Source organism: Phoca vitulina, unplaced genomic scaffold (assembly GCF_004348235.1).
Source record: "Phoca vitulina isolate PV1807 unplaced genomic scaffold, GSC_HSeal_1.0 scaffold20, whole genome shotgun sequence".
Lineage (NCBI taxonomy): Eukaryota > Metazoa > Chordata > Mammalia > Carnivora > Phocidae > Phoca > Phoca vitulina.
Genome location: NW_022589723.1, coordinates 36952315 through 36968677, shown reverse-complemented (window position 1 = coordinate 36968677; position 16363 = coordinate 36952315). Strand labels below are relative to the sequence as shown.

At 36.0% G+C, this 16363-nt stretch overlaps 1 protein-coding gene and 1 pseudogene across 6 annotated transcripts in view; one reads left to right on the top strand and one right to left on the bottom strand.

Moving 5' to 3' along the window:
* MYO9A (myosin IXA) overlaps nt 1–16363 on the top strand; it is a 276224-nt gene that overhangs the window by 91596 nt on the left and 168265 nt on the right. For all 6 annotated transcript variants that reach the window (XM_032417536.1, XM_032417538.1, XM_032417537.1 and 3 more), the window contains 2 exons: nt 3237–3353; nt 7468–7602. In XM_032417536.1, the coding sequence (XP_032273427.1) occupies nt 3237–3353; nt 7468–7602 (252 nt within the window). The remainder of the gene's footprint in view (nt 1–3236; nt 3354–7467; nt 7603–16363) is intronic.
* LOC116640899 lies at nt 15342–15436 on the bottom strand (annotated as a pseudogene).

Here is a 16363-nt window from a genome sequence, read left to right as displayed (position 1 = left end):
TACGGTAGCTCTATTTTCAACTTTTTGAGGAACGTCCATACTGTTTTCCAGAGTGGCTGCACCAGCTTGCATTCCCACCAACAGTGTAGGAGGGTTCCCCTTTCTCCGCATCCCCGCCAACATCTGTTGTTTCCTGACTTGTTAATTTTAGCCATTCTGACTGGTGTGAGGTGGTATCTCATTGAGGTTTTGATTTGGATTTCCCTGATGCTGAGTGATGTTGAGCACTTTTTCATGTGTCTGTTGGCCATTTGGATGTCTTCTTTGGAAAAATGTCTGTTCATGTCTTCTGCCTGTTTCTTGATTAGATTATTTGTTCTTTGGGTTTGAGTTTGATAAGTTCTTTATAGATTTTGGATACTAGCCCTTTATCTGATTTGTCATTTGCAAATATCTTCTCCCATTCTGTCGGTTGTCTTTGGGTTTTGTTGACTGTTTCCTTTGCTGTGCAAAAGCTTTTTATCTTGATGAAGTCCCGATAGTTCATTTTTGCCTTTGCTTCCCTTGCCTTTGGCGATGTTTCTAGGAAGAAGTTGCTGCGGCTGAGGTCGAAGAGGTTGCTACCTGTGTTCTCCTCTAGGATTTTGATGGACTCCTGTCTCACATTTAGGTCTTTCATCCATTTTGAGTTTATTTTTGTGTGTGGTGTAAGGAAATGGTCCAGTTTCATTCTTCTGCATGTGGCTGTCCAATTTTCCCAACACCATTTGTTGAAGAGACTTTTTTCCATTGGACATTCTTTCCTGCTTTGTCGAAGATTAGTTGACCATAGAGTTGAGGGTCCATTTCTGGAGAGCACTAATTTCTTGTTAGCTGTCAGGGGCCATGCTCAGCAGAGTTTGCTTGTGGTCCTGTACACAACATGGCAGTTTGTTTCTTCAAAGGCCAGCAGGGGACTCTCTAATGGAAAGGCTTAGTCTCTTTTAAGAGATTTCTCTGATTAAGTCAGCTCTACCCATATAATCTTCCTTTGGTTAATTAAAAAAATCAGCTGATTTTGGGCCATAATTATATCTTTAAAATCCTTTGTCATATAATGTAAGATAGTTACTGGAGTGAAATTCATCATATTTACAGTCCTGCTCACACTTAACAGGAGGGGGTTATACAGAACATGTATACAAGGGAATGGGAATCTTGGCGACCATCTTAGGGTTCTAATATAGAGGGCAAGAGTGAATTTGGAGGCTGTAGTAGTACTCCTGAAGAGAAAGAGGTTGGCTGCTTTGTCTAGGATAGTGACATATTGATAGGGAGAAATGGGTATGAAAGAAATTTAGATGGTAAAATCAAAAGGATCTGGCAATGATTTGCTTACTGGGAAGCAAGGAGAAAGAAGGAAATACTAAGGATAAATCCTAATTTTCTGGCTCATACAACTGTAAGAGTATTAGTACCATTCATTGAGATAGGAAACAGTGAGATCTTGTTTGGGTGGGAAAATGTTAATTGGTATTTGGGTTTATTGAGATTAAGCTGTGATAGGACCACATTTCAGAGAAAAGAGGCCAAAAATATAATATTGGAAGTTATGGAGTAAATAAGTATTATTTTGGTATATTTTGTATATCTAGATTCTGTCTGACTGGTTTAAACCATAAGTAGGTGGGTTATAGTTTTTACTTTAATGTGAAGATCTGTCTTTTCACTAAAAAATTCAACCCATTTGTATTTTTTATGCTACTATGTTTTCTTTTTCTGTGTTTTTTTTTTTCTCTTGTCTATGCTTGTGTATTTAGTTTTAAAATCTTTTACTTTTGCTGAACTAGATCAGATTGTATTCATTCTTCCCTCTGGAGAAAAATAGAATGGTTATTCTCGCTATATATTCTATTAATTGATTTTTTTGAATTTTAAAGATACTTTGTTGATAACTTGCCTAAGTATAGAATTCTAGGGTCACATTCCTTTTTTTCTCAGAACTTGTGAACATTTTCCAATTATGTTCAGGTTTCTGGTGTTGAAGATAGAGAATTTGATAGCATCTTCTCTTTCCTGTGCAGGTAATGGTTTAGGTAGTTAATTTTTTGGTCTAGAAACTTGAAGCTTTCGTTTTTTTTATTCACTGAAATTCAGAAATTCATCATTCATGTGGTAGATTGTGGTATTATCTACATTTTACAAATGTATAAGCTGTAGCTTAAGAGTTAAAGTATCTTGGGCCAAGGTTACATACCTAGAATAAGTAGAGGAACTGGGATTGGAGGAGAGCCTAGCTTTTAATCATTATTCTCTATTTCCTCTAAACTGTAGGACAGATACATAAGTATGTACCTGAATATAAAGCTTAAGTAATTAGGACTTATATTCTCTAAGTGCTAGGACTCAATTATCTAAAATATGTACCCCTTCTTTTTTAGGTTGTAGTATTCTAAATGTTGATTGTTTTTTTAACTAATAGATTTTATTTTTTAGAACAATTTCAGATTTACAGAAATTTTGAGCAGTTATTACAGAGAGTTTCCATAAACTGGGAAAAGCTTGAGGTGAGGGGGAAAAAAGAAATTGTATTACTCCATAATGAAAGAATTATTACTCTATCTGGGGATGGAGAAATCCTTGAGGTTATGGTGGATGACAAGTTGAAGACAACCAGGAATGTAATTGTGGTGGTATTATGATTATTATTATTATTATTATTTTTTTTTTTAAAGAGAGAGAGAGCATGAGAGGGGCAGGGTCAGAGGGAGAAGCAGACTCCCTGCTGAGCAGGGAGCCCGATGCGGCACTCGATCCCGGGACTCCAGGATCATGACCTGAGCCGAAGGCAGTTGCCCAACCAACTGAGCCACCCAGGCGCCCCTATGATTATTTTTTAAGAGTCTAACTAGGATTCCACAGATAACTGATGCCTGTTTGCCAACAGATTTATTCCTCTGCCTGGAATAGTCTTCCCCACTTTTGCTGGCAAGTTTGATTTGTTTGTAAACCTCCTATTATACCTTCTTTACTAGGTAAAATGTATACCCCAATTTTCAGTCAAAGTGTTTTGAACTGAGTGACCTACATTTTGTTTTTCTTACCTTATAGCCTAGATTAGAATTGAGACTAGATTAATGAGTATGGGTATATGGAAAACTTCAGTTATAGGCTATTTAAATTGAGAGAAAATTAAATTTCTAATTCAGGATAGTAAGCTTTCTTTATTAGTTGAGCGCAAAATACACTTTGTTATAGTATCTTAGATTATTGCCATTTTCATTTGTTCTCCAACCCTTTTCTTTTTTTTTTTTCAGGCTGTGACAGTGAGGAACTCCATGGCTAAGTCTTTATATAGTGCCCTGTTTGACTGGATAGTTTTTCGGATTAATCATGCACTTCTGAATAGTAAAGATTTGGAGCAAAATACAAAGGTAGACATACATTGGATTATTATATATTTTTCCTGGAAAATTTTTATTAAAATAATAAATGAAATTTAAAAACACAGAATTATGTAGAGTAATAAATAAGAATCACCTTTTGTTTGTATTCTGTGCTGTTTCCCTCCTTATGTATGTTATGTTTTTATTACCCTGATATTCAGGGATACTTGTTCTATGTGTCTTTCCAGACCTTTTTCTTATGTACATTTCTATGGATGTACATATACAGAGTTGCTTTTAAGCTTAAAAATAGAATTATGTTATCTGTATTGTTTCTAACTTGTATTTTTTATTTTACCTGATATGTCTTGAAGTAGGTTTGGACCTCATTATTTTTAATAACTTTGTAATATTATATAGTATGCCTGTATACCATAAATTTCCCCATAAAAATATATTGCTTTTGTTTTATTGTTATAAATGATGATGTAACAAATATTCTTTGTGTACATTTCTTTAGGATAAAATCCTTAAAATGAATTGCTGGATTTAAGAATATATACATTTTAGAATTTTGTTAGCTACTGCTAAATTGCTAAAGTGCTCAGAAAAGACTGCACTTCCACTGGTAGTGTATGAAAATGCCTATTTCCCTACACCTTTACTCACATTGGATATTATCAGTCTTTTCATCTACTAATCTGATTAGGAGGACTATCGCATTTTATTGTCCGTTTTTTCAATGATAGATGAAAGTCGAGTATCTTCTCATGGTTTTTCATCATTTCATTATATATTCTGCTATTTTTATGTTGTTCATTTTGTCTTTTTGTTACGTTCTTGGAGTCATTGTGGATATTGCAGAGATTCATAGTTTGATATATATTGCATATATTTTCTCTTGACTTTTAAGTTTTGTTTATGTTGTGTTTTAGGGCCCATATGTTTTAAATTTTTGTGCAGTTAATTCTGCCATTCTTTTCCTTTATTTTCCTGGGTTTTATTTATTTATTTTTCTTATGTAGGAAGGCCTCTTTCAGCCTAAGATTATAAAAATATTTATTCTCATGCTTTTAGACTTTTTTTATATTCAGGGTTTTTTTTTTTTTTCCATTGGAATTTATTTAAGATTTTATTTTTAAGTAATCTCTACACTCAATATGGGGCTCGAATTCACAACCCTGAAATCGAGTCACATGTTCCACTGATTGAGCCAGCCAGGCGCCCCTGGAATTTATTTTTTAATATGGCAGATCTTAGATATTTAAATCATTTCAAATCCGTTTTTATTTCCCAGCAGCTTTCTGTGGAGTAGTCTGCATCTTTAGGGTGATTAAGATACGTCATCTTTATCACTTAATCCTCCTGTCTTAAATGTAAAATGGTTCTAACATTTATTTTTCATGGTTTGAGTAAGCCTACAGTTAGAAAATTGTAATAGGAATCTTATTCACCAAAGTGACTTATTTTTGGAGGTCATTACTTTTACTGTTTTTCATAAGGGTTTAGAATTAACAGAATCAATCAAAAAATACTCTTATTTTTATTTTTATTTTATTTTATTTTATTTTATTTATTTTTTTTTTTAAAGATTTTATTTATTTATCTGAGAGAGAGAATGGGAGACAGAGAGCATGAGAGGGGAAGGGTCAGAGGGAGAAGCAGACCCCCTGCTGAGCAGGGAGCCCGATGTGGGACTCGATCCCGGGACTCCAGAATCATGACCTGAGCCGAAGGCAGTTGCTTAACCAACTGAGCCACCCAGGCGCCCCAAAAAATACTCTTATTTTTAAAAGATTTATTTGAGAGAGAGAAAGAGTGAGAGTGCAGGCAGGGGGAGGGGCAGAGGGGGAGAGAGAGAGAATCTCAAGCAGACTCGCTGCTGAGTGCAAAGCCCCCACGTGGGGCTTGATCTCATTACCCATGAGATCATGACCTGAGCAGAAATCACTTCAGTCAGAGGCTTAACTGACTGAACCACCCAGGTACCTCAAAGAAAATACTCTTAATGGAGACTTTAAAAAATCTCTTACTATTGGGGCACCTGAGTGGCTCAGTCAGTTGGGGGGCCGACTCTTGGTTTCAGCTTGGGTCATAGTCTTAGGGTCCTGGGGTTGAGCCCCGCGTCAGGCTCCACAGTCCCTCTGCTTGAGGATTCTCTCTCCCCCTCTTCCTCTGCCCCTCTCCCTGCTCATGCTCTCCCTCTCTCTCTCTCAAATAAATAAATAAATCTTAAAAAAAAATCTCTTAGTATTTATTACTCATTACATTAGTTTGCCCAGTATCTCTCTTAGTACTAGTGGAGAAAGATTGTTTTCATTTAACCAAAATTGTCATGTAACTGTATTTTAAGAATGAGGTGAGGTGGTGAGAAGAATGCTGGTTTGGGGGTATTAGAGCTGAATCCTTGTTATCTATAGTAAGAAGTTAGAATATAGTATGTAGAAGCAAAATAATCAAGACATAGAAGAATAAGCATTTGTATACTATACTGTACTATTTTATACCAAATAGATAAAAGATTTGAGTGTTGACTTTAGGGAGCAGAAATTGATAATGAAAAAGGGATTATTGTTTTTTGTTATAATTTTTTAGAACTATTTAACATCGTAAACTTTGTATAGTTTTTTTTAATAAAAATTAAAAAAAAATTGGGGGCACCTGGGTGGCTCAGTCAATTGAGCATCTGTATCTGACTCTTGGTTTTAGCTCAGGTCATGATCTCATGGGTTGTGGGATCAAGCCCTGTGTCAGGCTCCACACTCAGCAGGGAGTCTGCTTGAGGATTCTTCCCTCTGCCCCTCCTCGCACTCTCTTTCTCTAAAATAAATAAATGAATCTTTAAAAAGATTGTTTTAAAAATTGAAGAAACCACATATTCTTTTTTTTTTTTTAATTTTATTATGTTATGTTAGTCACCGTACAATACATCATTAGTTTTTGATGTAATGATCCACGATCCATTGTTTTCGTATAACACCCAGTGCTCCATGCAGTACGTGCCCTCCTTAATACCCATCACCGGGCTAACCAATCCCCCCTCCCCCCTCCCCTCTAAAACCCTGTTTGTTTCTCAGGTCCATAGTCTCTCATGGTTCATCTCTCCCTCCAATTCCCCCCGCCCATTTTTCCCTTCCTTCTCTTAATGTCCTCCATGCTATTCCTTATGTTCCACAAATAAGTGAAACCATATGATAATTGACTTTCTCTGCTTGACTTATTTCACTTAGCATAATCTCCTCCAGTCCCATCCATGTTGATGTAAAAGTTGGGTATTCATCTTTTCTGATGGCTGAGTAATATTCCATTGTATATATGGACCACATCTTCTTTATCCATTCATCTGTTGAAGGGCATCTCGGCTCTTTCCACAGTTTGGCTATTGCGGACATTGCTGCTATGAACATTGGGGTGCATATGGCCCTTCTTTTCACTACATCTGTGTCTTTGGGGTAAATACCCAGTAGTGCAATTGCTGGGTCATAGGGTAGCTCTATTTTTAAATTTTTGAGGCACCTCCACACTGTTTTCCAAAGTGGCTGTACCAACTTGCATTCCCACCAACAGTGGAAGAGGGTTCCCCTTTCACCACAACCTCTTCAACATTTGTTGTTTCTTTCCCTGTGAAACCACATATTCTGATATCCAGTTTCATCCTTAGCTTGCACAAGGCTGATTAAACATACTAATTAGCTTGGTTTGCAAAGCAGAATTCTGTTGGGCTATAAAAGTGAAAATAGGAAAACTTGCATGGTGTTCTTTGCGTAACCTGGGAGAGCCAGGAAAAATCTAGCTTTAGGTTATTTTTTACTTCCCCATAGGTGATTCTTTCTATTTCCTTGTCTCTTGGAATTTAGGGATTTCTGAGATTGAGATAACAGGTCACTAACCCTGCTTCGAACATTTTTGTAAACAGTGTATTACATGTGTTAAAATTTTGGATGTATTTTTATAATTGGGATAAAAAGAAAAAGGTGAAAATAAAACTAAAATTGTTTTTATTTAGTGGAATATTTTGGTTGAACACTGGCTCCCCAAAATTTCCTGTCCACTGCTATAGAAGAACTTTGAGCATTTTGTTAACCTATCATTGTGGATATTATTCATGAAATAAATTTGAGGATCATTTTTTAACCATAATAATTTTTTTCCTGTTTTACAGACTTTGTCCATTGGTGTTCTTGATATTTTTGGGTTTGAAGATTATGAAAATAACAGCTTTGAACAGTTCTGTATTAATTTTGCTAATGAACGTTTACAGCACTACTTCAATCAGCATATTTTTAAATTGGAGCAAGTGAGTACTTAAATTCATATACACTTTCCCCCCTCCCATTGTCTCACCCACTTATCTTCCCACACATATTCACATATATAAATTTTTGAGTCATAGTTCCAAGCATTTTAAATCTAATACTTCCATGCAGATATTATAGTCTTCATGTCAGTGTTAGCAAATGAAAAATTAGAGCATAGTTTTTGAGCCATATGATACAGGGTTTCCTTTTTTATTTTTTTAATAGACCTCAAGTAGATTAAAAAATATGTGCTTGCTTGAGTACACCTTTGAATGAAAAGATGCATGAGTTTGGTTTGGGTTTCTGTTGGTGATTTTTTGATTGCTGCCATGTGCTTGGTCACTGTGTGTAATGCTAAATATGCTTGTTTGATTGCTTTGGTCTCTTCGTTCCAATCAAGTTGATTGCTTTGGTGTCTTCTTTATCCGTGGGGTAGAGGAGTTTATTAACAGAATCTTGAATCAATTTAGAGTACGGATATAGGGAAATAGGATAGTGTGGAGAGACCAAAATGGGTAACTAGATATTTCTTGGGAGAAGCTCAAATTGATTTAGAGTCGAAAGAGTGAGCCATCAGTTTCCCTGAGAATGCTTATGGTAAATGCAGGGTCATAGAAAATGTGGGCTCTTTCTCCAAGCTAAGTTTCTTTTTTTTTTTTTTTTAAGATTATTTATTTATTTATTTGACAGAGACAGAGATAGCGAGAGCAGGAGCACAAGCAGCGGGAGTGGGAGAGGGAGAGCAGGCTTCCCGCCGAGCAGGGAGCCTGATGCGGGGCTTGATCCCAGGACCCTGAGATCATGACCTGAGCTGAAGGCAGATGCTTAACGACTGAGCCACTCAGGGAGCCACTCAGGCACCCCTCAGGATTTTATTTATTTGACAGAGCACAAGCAGAGGGAGAGGGAGAAGCAGGCTCCCACTGAGCAGGGAGATGCGGGGCTTGATCCCAGGACCCTGAGATCATGACCTGAGCTGAAGGCAGCCGCTTAACCGACTGAGCCACCCAGGCGTCCCTCTGCAAGCTAAGTTTCAAGTTAGTAACAAGTTGAGATTGTAGCCCACAATTTCAGTTTGTATAGGAGGATATAAACAGAAGCAGGATTCACATTTATCTCAAGGGAAATGGTGAAGAAATGAAATGAACAGGAGGAGCACAACAGGTCTACAAAACAAAAACAAAAAAAAGATCTTACTTATCACTAGGGCTTGTTGCCCTCTATCCTAGCTTAAGCACATCTGTCTTGCTTAAAGGGTTCTGAGGACTGATTAACAGTAGCACAAGCAGCGCTAGTTTTGGCCATCTTGATGATGCTTACAATTTTTAACACATAACCTTTTAGCTAGACTCTCTGATGGAGCTATTAAAAGATAATGCAGTATTATTTGTTATATTAGCTAACATTTATGTGGTACTTACTATTTATCAGGCAGGTGCTATTTTTATTCTAGTTTTACAGATGGTAACTAAAGCCAGTATTCAGACCTTAACACTCTGCCTCCATAATTCTTGTTTTAACCAAAAAGCTGGGCTGGGATTGGTCTGCTTGACTCATTGTAGTGTTTTTTTTAGCTAGCTCATGCTAAACTAGTATTTTTTATCTCTTGCAAATGGATATATATATTGGAGGGGTGGAGAAATGCATTTTGTTGACTGTGTGCTGTGTTTTACTAAGTGACGTGTCAGTTACTCTCTGGGTCATTAGAAGAGTAAGTAAATTGCTTTTGAAGAGAAAAGGTATTATCTGACTATTACTGAAATTATTTTTACCTTTTCTAGAAGTGTAGATTAGACATTGAGGAGCCATAAGAAATAGCCTAAAAACATGTATTAAAAAAAACCTTACAGTTTATGGAAAATGTGTTCGGAACTATTTGGGCGTGGGTGATCTTTATTTATTTGCTACCTGAATATCATAATTTTGGGCAGTGTGGTGGAATTATGGATCAGAAGACTTAGAGTCTAAGATACATCTTGTTTTTCCTTTCAAGTTTCAGTATTCTCTTCTGTAATTTAATGTGGCGGGTACGCTTTTGCTATAATTTATAGAAGGTTTAGAGACCTTACACCTCTTTGCCATCTCATCTGTTTTATTCTTCCTTTCTCTCCCTTGTCATGTTTTTTCACTTAAAATGGATTTGCTGGGAATAATAGATTTAAGGCAGTTTAAATATTAACTGTTTTATTTATTTGTCTATCTCTGGTACTTGAGATGGGTATTTGTTAAATTCAGCTGAATACAAAATCGGTTAAGTAGATAAAACTTTTTGAAAAAGAAGATAGAAATAAAAAGTTATCAAATATGCTTTGGGAGGAAACATCTTGAAAATTTTGAATACTAAAATAAATTTTGTCCAAAAATGTCCCATCCTGTCTGACAGGATGGGGGAGAGGTGTAATAATTGCCCTGCAGGATGATGAGTGCCAAAATCGTATAGCAGGTTAAAAGTAGTGATATAAAGGATGAAGTTGATTAGAACTTCCTAAAAGTCTACTAAGATTTCCCAGGGGTGATTCTGGAATATAGTTTTAAATAGAAGATTGAGTTTACCAGATTGTCAATGGGGAGAAGATATTTTAAACAAAGGTAACAATATCCTTAAAATTGTGAGGCATAAAACAGCATGACACTTTTGAGGAACTGAAAATAGCATAGCTAAAATACATGATATAAGAATGGAGACAGGGAGAGAGATAAGTTTATGAAATATCCTCGGGTCATATAGTTGTGGGCTTTATATGTCATGTAAAGGAGATTGGAATTTTTCTTTTAGAAAATGAGGAGCAATTTGAAGTATATTTAGCAGAGGATTTGAACTCTGGAAGATGGACTGAAGAGAGGGTAAAATACCTGGAGGGAAGGACATAATCCATAAGCCAGTTGAAGTAGTGTGACTGTGTGATTCTGAGTCCTGAATTAAGTTATATGTAAAGATAATGTGGAATAAGAGACAGACCAGAAGTTTCTGTGATTTGAAAATATATTTAATGTTGTCATTTATAATACTGCTCTCTTATTTCCTTTACTTGCTCAGAATTATTCTTCAAGGCATTGGTTCATCACTAAATTGAATAACAGTTGTGTGTCACGCACTGTGCTAGGCATTGAAGAAGAAAATTTGGAGTGCAGGGATCTTATCTGAGGCATTTATAATCTAGTGAGGTTTTTTTGTTTGTTTGTTTCTGTCACTTCTGGGGATGTCAGACTAGGAAATTTTGACCAAATTGCCTTGCAGAACACCTAAAAAGAATGAACAAAATATATTTGAAGGCATTGGGGTACATCTAAATAAGTGAAGTTCTACAGGGCTTATATCTGCAAGAAGGAAACCCAGGGAGATGAGCCCAGCATTTTTGGACTGCTTTGTTGCTAAAGACATTTCTTTATTCTGGTAGAGAGGTGCTGATTCTGAAAGAGCCAGGCTTGAGAATCTGAGAAGATGAGCAGGGTTTTCTCCAGATTCAAGAACAAGGAAGAACCCGCTGGTAACTCCTACAGGTTTTCTGCTTGAGACCTTAAAGGGTTACATCTTAGAAGTAAAGATAAACCAGAAATAGATCAGGCATCTGAGGGACTGAAGCCCAGTTTAAAATTTTCTCAGTTCCAGTTGGGTTAAAAGAAGATAGAATTCCTAATGTTCTTAGCCACCTGCCAAGAGCAAATTCACTGTCCAGTGGAGGAAGAGATCATCCTAGTGCTAAAATTATCTGTATGATTTTTCATATACAGGACCTAGCATTCAATATTTTCCTTTCCTTTTTTTTTTTTTTTTAAGATTTTATTTATCTGTCAGAGAGGGAGAGCACAAACGGGGAGCAGCAGGTAGAGGGAGAAGCAGTCTGCCCACTGAGCGAGGAGCCCGATGCGGGACTTGATCCCAGGACCCTGGGATCGTGATCTGAGCCGAAGGCAGACACTTAACTGACTGAACCACCTAGGCTTCCCTAAGAGATTTTTAAAGCAAATACTTATTTGACATATATAGATAACTGCAAATTTACAAAATGTGTAAGATTTGTTTGTATACTGGACCATAACACAAGGGTCAAATTTCAGGGATTGAAACCATACATATTTAAATACCATAAAGAAATTATGCCTGAAACCAACAATCAAAAGATAACTGGAAAGTACCTTTATGGGTAAAAATTAATTAATGCACTTCTACATAGTATAGAGGTTGAAGAAAATATACTGAACTGGATGAAAATGTTGCATCTTAAAACTTGTAGCACAGTCGTTAAGCGTCTGCCTTTGGCTCAGGTCATGGTCCCAGGATCCTGGGATAGAACCTCGCATTGGGCTCCCTGCTCAGCAGGAAGCCTGCTTCTCCCTCTCCCACTCCCCCTGCTTGTGTTCCCTCTCTCGCTGTGTCTGTCTCTGTCAAATAAATAAATAAAATCTTAAAAAAAACCCAAAAACTTGTGGGATGTAACCAAAGGTGTATTTAGAGGAAAATTTTATAGCTGTTAGAAGATTTTAAAATTGAAGAGCAATGATAAATATAAATATCCATCCCAACAAATTGGAAAAAGATCTGCAGACTAAACCAAAGGAAAGTATAAAGAAGGAAATAATGAAGATAAGAGAGGAAATTAAGTAAGAGTGAAAACAAATATGCCATGGAAGATCAACAAAGTCAAAAGTATTACTTTGAAATGACTAATAAGACCCCTCAAGAAATTCATCCAAATGAGTGACAGAGAAAGACAGAGTGATATAAATAATCAGAATTCCAGTTATAAAGAGGACTTCACTGTGGATCCTACACATATTAAAAATAAAAAGATAATAGTATACACTAAACAGCTTTATGTCCATAAGTACACTTATGAAATGATAGGAAAAAAATATTTTCAAAACTGACACAGAATACAAAATCTGATTCTATTAAAAATATTGAATGTGTAATTAAAAGCCTTTCCATAAAGAACATTGTAAACCAAGATGGCTCCATTGGTGAATTTTGCCAACATTGAAAGAATTAGTATCAGTTTGACATATATTCTTATGTGGAATAGCAAAAGAGGGGACAATTCACAGTGCATTTTAGGAGGCTAAGATAACACTGATATCCAAATCTTTTAGGGATATTATTAGAAGTGAAAATTAAAGTGAATTTCACTCATAAGCATAGATTAAAAAATTCTAAACAAATATTAGCAAACTAAATCCAGCAAGATTTGTAAAAGGATAATATATGAGAACCAAGTGGAGTTTTTTTCTGGTGTGTGTTACATCTAATCATCAGTCGATTTAATTCATTTATTAACAAAACGGGGAAAAAACTTACTGTTATTTCAATAGAAGCATTTGATAAAATTGCATAACCATTCATGTTAAAAAAAAATCCTCAGCAAACTAGGTATAGAAGGGAACTTCCTGATAAAGGGCATTTACAAAAATCTATAAATAATATCCAACTTAATGGAAATAGACTGAATCCCTATGACTAAAGCAGAGATTTTTCCTCAGAGTTTTTATTATGAACATAGACATGTGAGGACATCCAAATGGAGGGTAAACATAGGAAAAGATTTTTCACTTATTAGTCATCAGAGAATTAAAATTAAAACCACAGTGAGATACCCCTAGGCATTCATGAGAATGACAAAATGAAAAAAACTGATAATACAAATATTAGAGATACTGTACATGGGAAAGTCCCATACACGGGTGATGGTTGCATAAATTGGTACACGTACTTTAGCAAGCTGCTTGGCAGTATCTGTTGAGGTTATTATACATGTGTAGTTTATAAGCCTGTGTTTTCAGTTTCAAAATGCATATAAATGCACACTAAAACTTTTGTGCACAAATGTTAATAATGGCATTTTTAATTGCTAAAAATTAGAAATAACTGTAATGTCTATCAGTAGTGCAGTGGGTGAATAAATTGCATATAAATACTGCACAGCATTGGTTTTCAAAGTATTGTTCTCCTATCCCTACTGGTAGCATCACCTAAGAACTTGTTAGAAATGCAAATATTGGACCCCACTCTGTACCTACTTATTCAGAAATTTTGGGCCTGGGGCCCAGTGGTCTGTGTTTTAATAAGTCCTTTATGTGATTCTGTTGAGTATTAATGTTTGAGAACTAATGCTCTTTCATAGATTTGGCATACTTTTTCTGTAAAGGACCGAATAAGTCTTTTAAGATTTTGGGGCCATGTGGTCTCAATCCTGCTAGAACACTGAGAAAGCAGCTGTAGATGAAGCATAAATGAGTGAATATGATGTTCCACAACCCCTGCCCTACAGCAATTAAAATGGATGCTAAGCAAAATCATTAAGTCAGAGAAAGACAAATACCATATGATTTCACTCATATGTGGAATTTAAGAAACAAAACAGATGAACATAGGGGAAAGGAAGGCAAAATGAAATAAGATGAAAATGAGAGGGAGGCAAACCGTAAGAGATGCTTAATTCTAGGAAACAAACTGAGGGTTGCTGGAGGGGAGGTGGTTGGGGGGATGGGGTAACTGGGTGATGGACATTAAGGAGGGCACTTGATTGAATGAGCACTGGGTGTTCTGTGCAACTGATGAATCACTAAATTCTACCCCTGAAACCAGTAATACAGTATATGCTAACTAACTTGAATTTAAATAAAGGATTAAAAAAATAGATGAACTTTAGGGTATTATGCTGAGCGAAATAAGTCAATCAGAGAAAGACATGTATCATATGATCTCACTGATATGAGGGATTCTTAATCTCAGGAAACAAACTGAGGGTTGCTGGAGTGGTGGGGGGTGGGAGGCATGGGGTGGCTGGGTGATGGACATTGGGGAGGGTATGTGCTATGGTGAGTGCTGTGAATTGTGTAAGACTGTTGAATCACAGACCTATACCTCTGAAACAAATAATACATTATATGTTAAAAAAAAGATGAAAGGGAGAAATGAAGGGGGGAAATTGGAGGGGGAGACGAACCATGAGAGACTATGGACTCTGAGAAACAAACTGAGGGTTCTAGAGGGGAGGGGGTGGGGGAGATGGGTTAGCCTGGTGATGGGTATTAAAGAGGGCACGTATTGAATGGAGCACTGGGTGTTATACGCAAACTATGAATCATGGAACACTACATCAAAAACTAATGATGTAATGTATGGTGATATAACATAATAAAATAAAAAATGCAAAAAAAAAATAAATGAACTTTAGATGCATCCTACAACCTGGATGTGTTTCTGAAACTAATGTTGAGTGAAAAAAAAAAGCAAAGTGAAAAGAATATATATTGTATGGCTCTGTTTATATTAGATTTATAAACAGATGAGTCTTATCAGTTTTTTTTTTTTTTTAAGATTTTATTTACTTGACAGAGATAGAGACAGCGAGAGAGGGAACACAGGCAGGCAGAGGGAGAGGGAAAAGCAGGCTCTCCGTTGAGCAGGGAGCCCGATGTGGGGCTCAATCCCAGAACCCTGGGACCATGACCTGAGCTGAAAGCAGACGCTTAACGACTGAGTCACCCAGGCGACCCTTATCAGTGTTATTAGAAGTTAGGATAATAGTTAACTTTGGCAAGGGGGTGTGAATTGTCATTGGGAAGAGGAGATGAGGGGAGGATTTTGGACTGCTATATTAACGTTTATAAGAATCCATATGCTTGTTAACCATGCTACAAAAAAGAAACAGGACAAAAAAAAACTTGCTTACTACTGTGCAGGGTGACCTTTATATAGCAATTACTTTCTTGTGAAATTATTAATTAAAAGGAGAGAACTAAGCATTTACCTTTCCCAAATTTTCGTGTCATCCCTGCACAGGTGCCCTGCTAATCTTCCAGCTTTAACATATGTGCTGCTGAAGTGAGCACAGACATTTACTTTTCCCAAGTAGAGTAACTACAGTTTATAGTATACCAGTCTTATTTATAGGTTAATAATAATAATAATAATACCCAAAGAATGATAAAAATTAAAAAATCCCTAATTTGCAAAACCATTATATTTGTAGAGAAGTGTGTGAACGTTATCAGTGCATACTAAAGTCATCAGCCGACTGGGGTATTTACTTGGTGCCTAAATATTCTTGCAGTGTAGAAACTTACCTTCTTTAGATTGTCAGGGGCCTTGTTTTGAAAAACAGTTTAAAAGCATCACAAGGATGAATATAAGATTATTTCCCAGTACAGAGAAAAAATAAACAACAATAGGGGCCTAATAGTTGAATAGTTGTTCAATGCCTGAGCTTTGACTTTTTAAAATCTTGGATTTGAAACTTTTTTTTTTTAACATATTCTAAGGGTTTTTTTTTTTTTTTTTAACCCCTAAGGGTTTTATTTTACCGAATGAAGTATGTATGAATTCCATATGATATCAGTGATCACTGGAGGTGATGGTTTTTACTTTTCCCAGACATTGTTTCATTAAATTCATTATTGATAATCCAACAAATACTCAGTCCTTTTTGTTGGTTTAGGGTCATGTGGGAGAAATTAGGCTTCTTATATTTTATATTTTTCTTTAGTGCAGTCCTTACATAGTGCGGCTAAAACAAATCCAGCCCTAAATTTTCACCTGAGTGGCATACACATAGCATTGTAACAAAAAAATTTGATTGTATGTACTTTTTAATGAAAATAGACATATACTGTATGAAGGTTTCATATAACCAAAATTATACATTCTTCCATTGTGTAGATTTAGTGATTTAAAAGGGAAAAGTTTAGTTCTTTTAAGCCTGGCAAAAGCTTTTCAGTCTTTATTATCATATACCTATTATTTTCTGCAAGATGAATAAA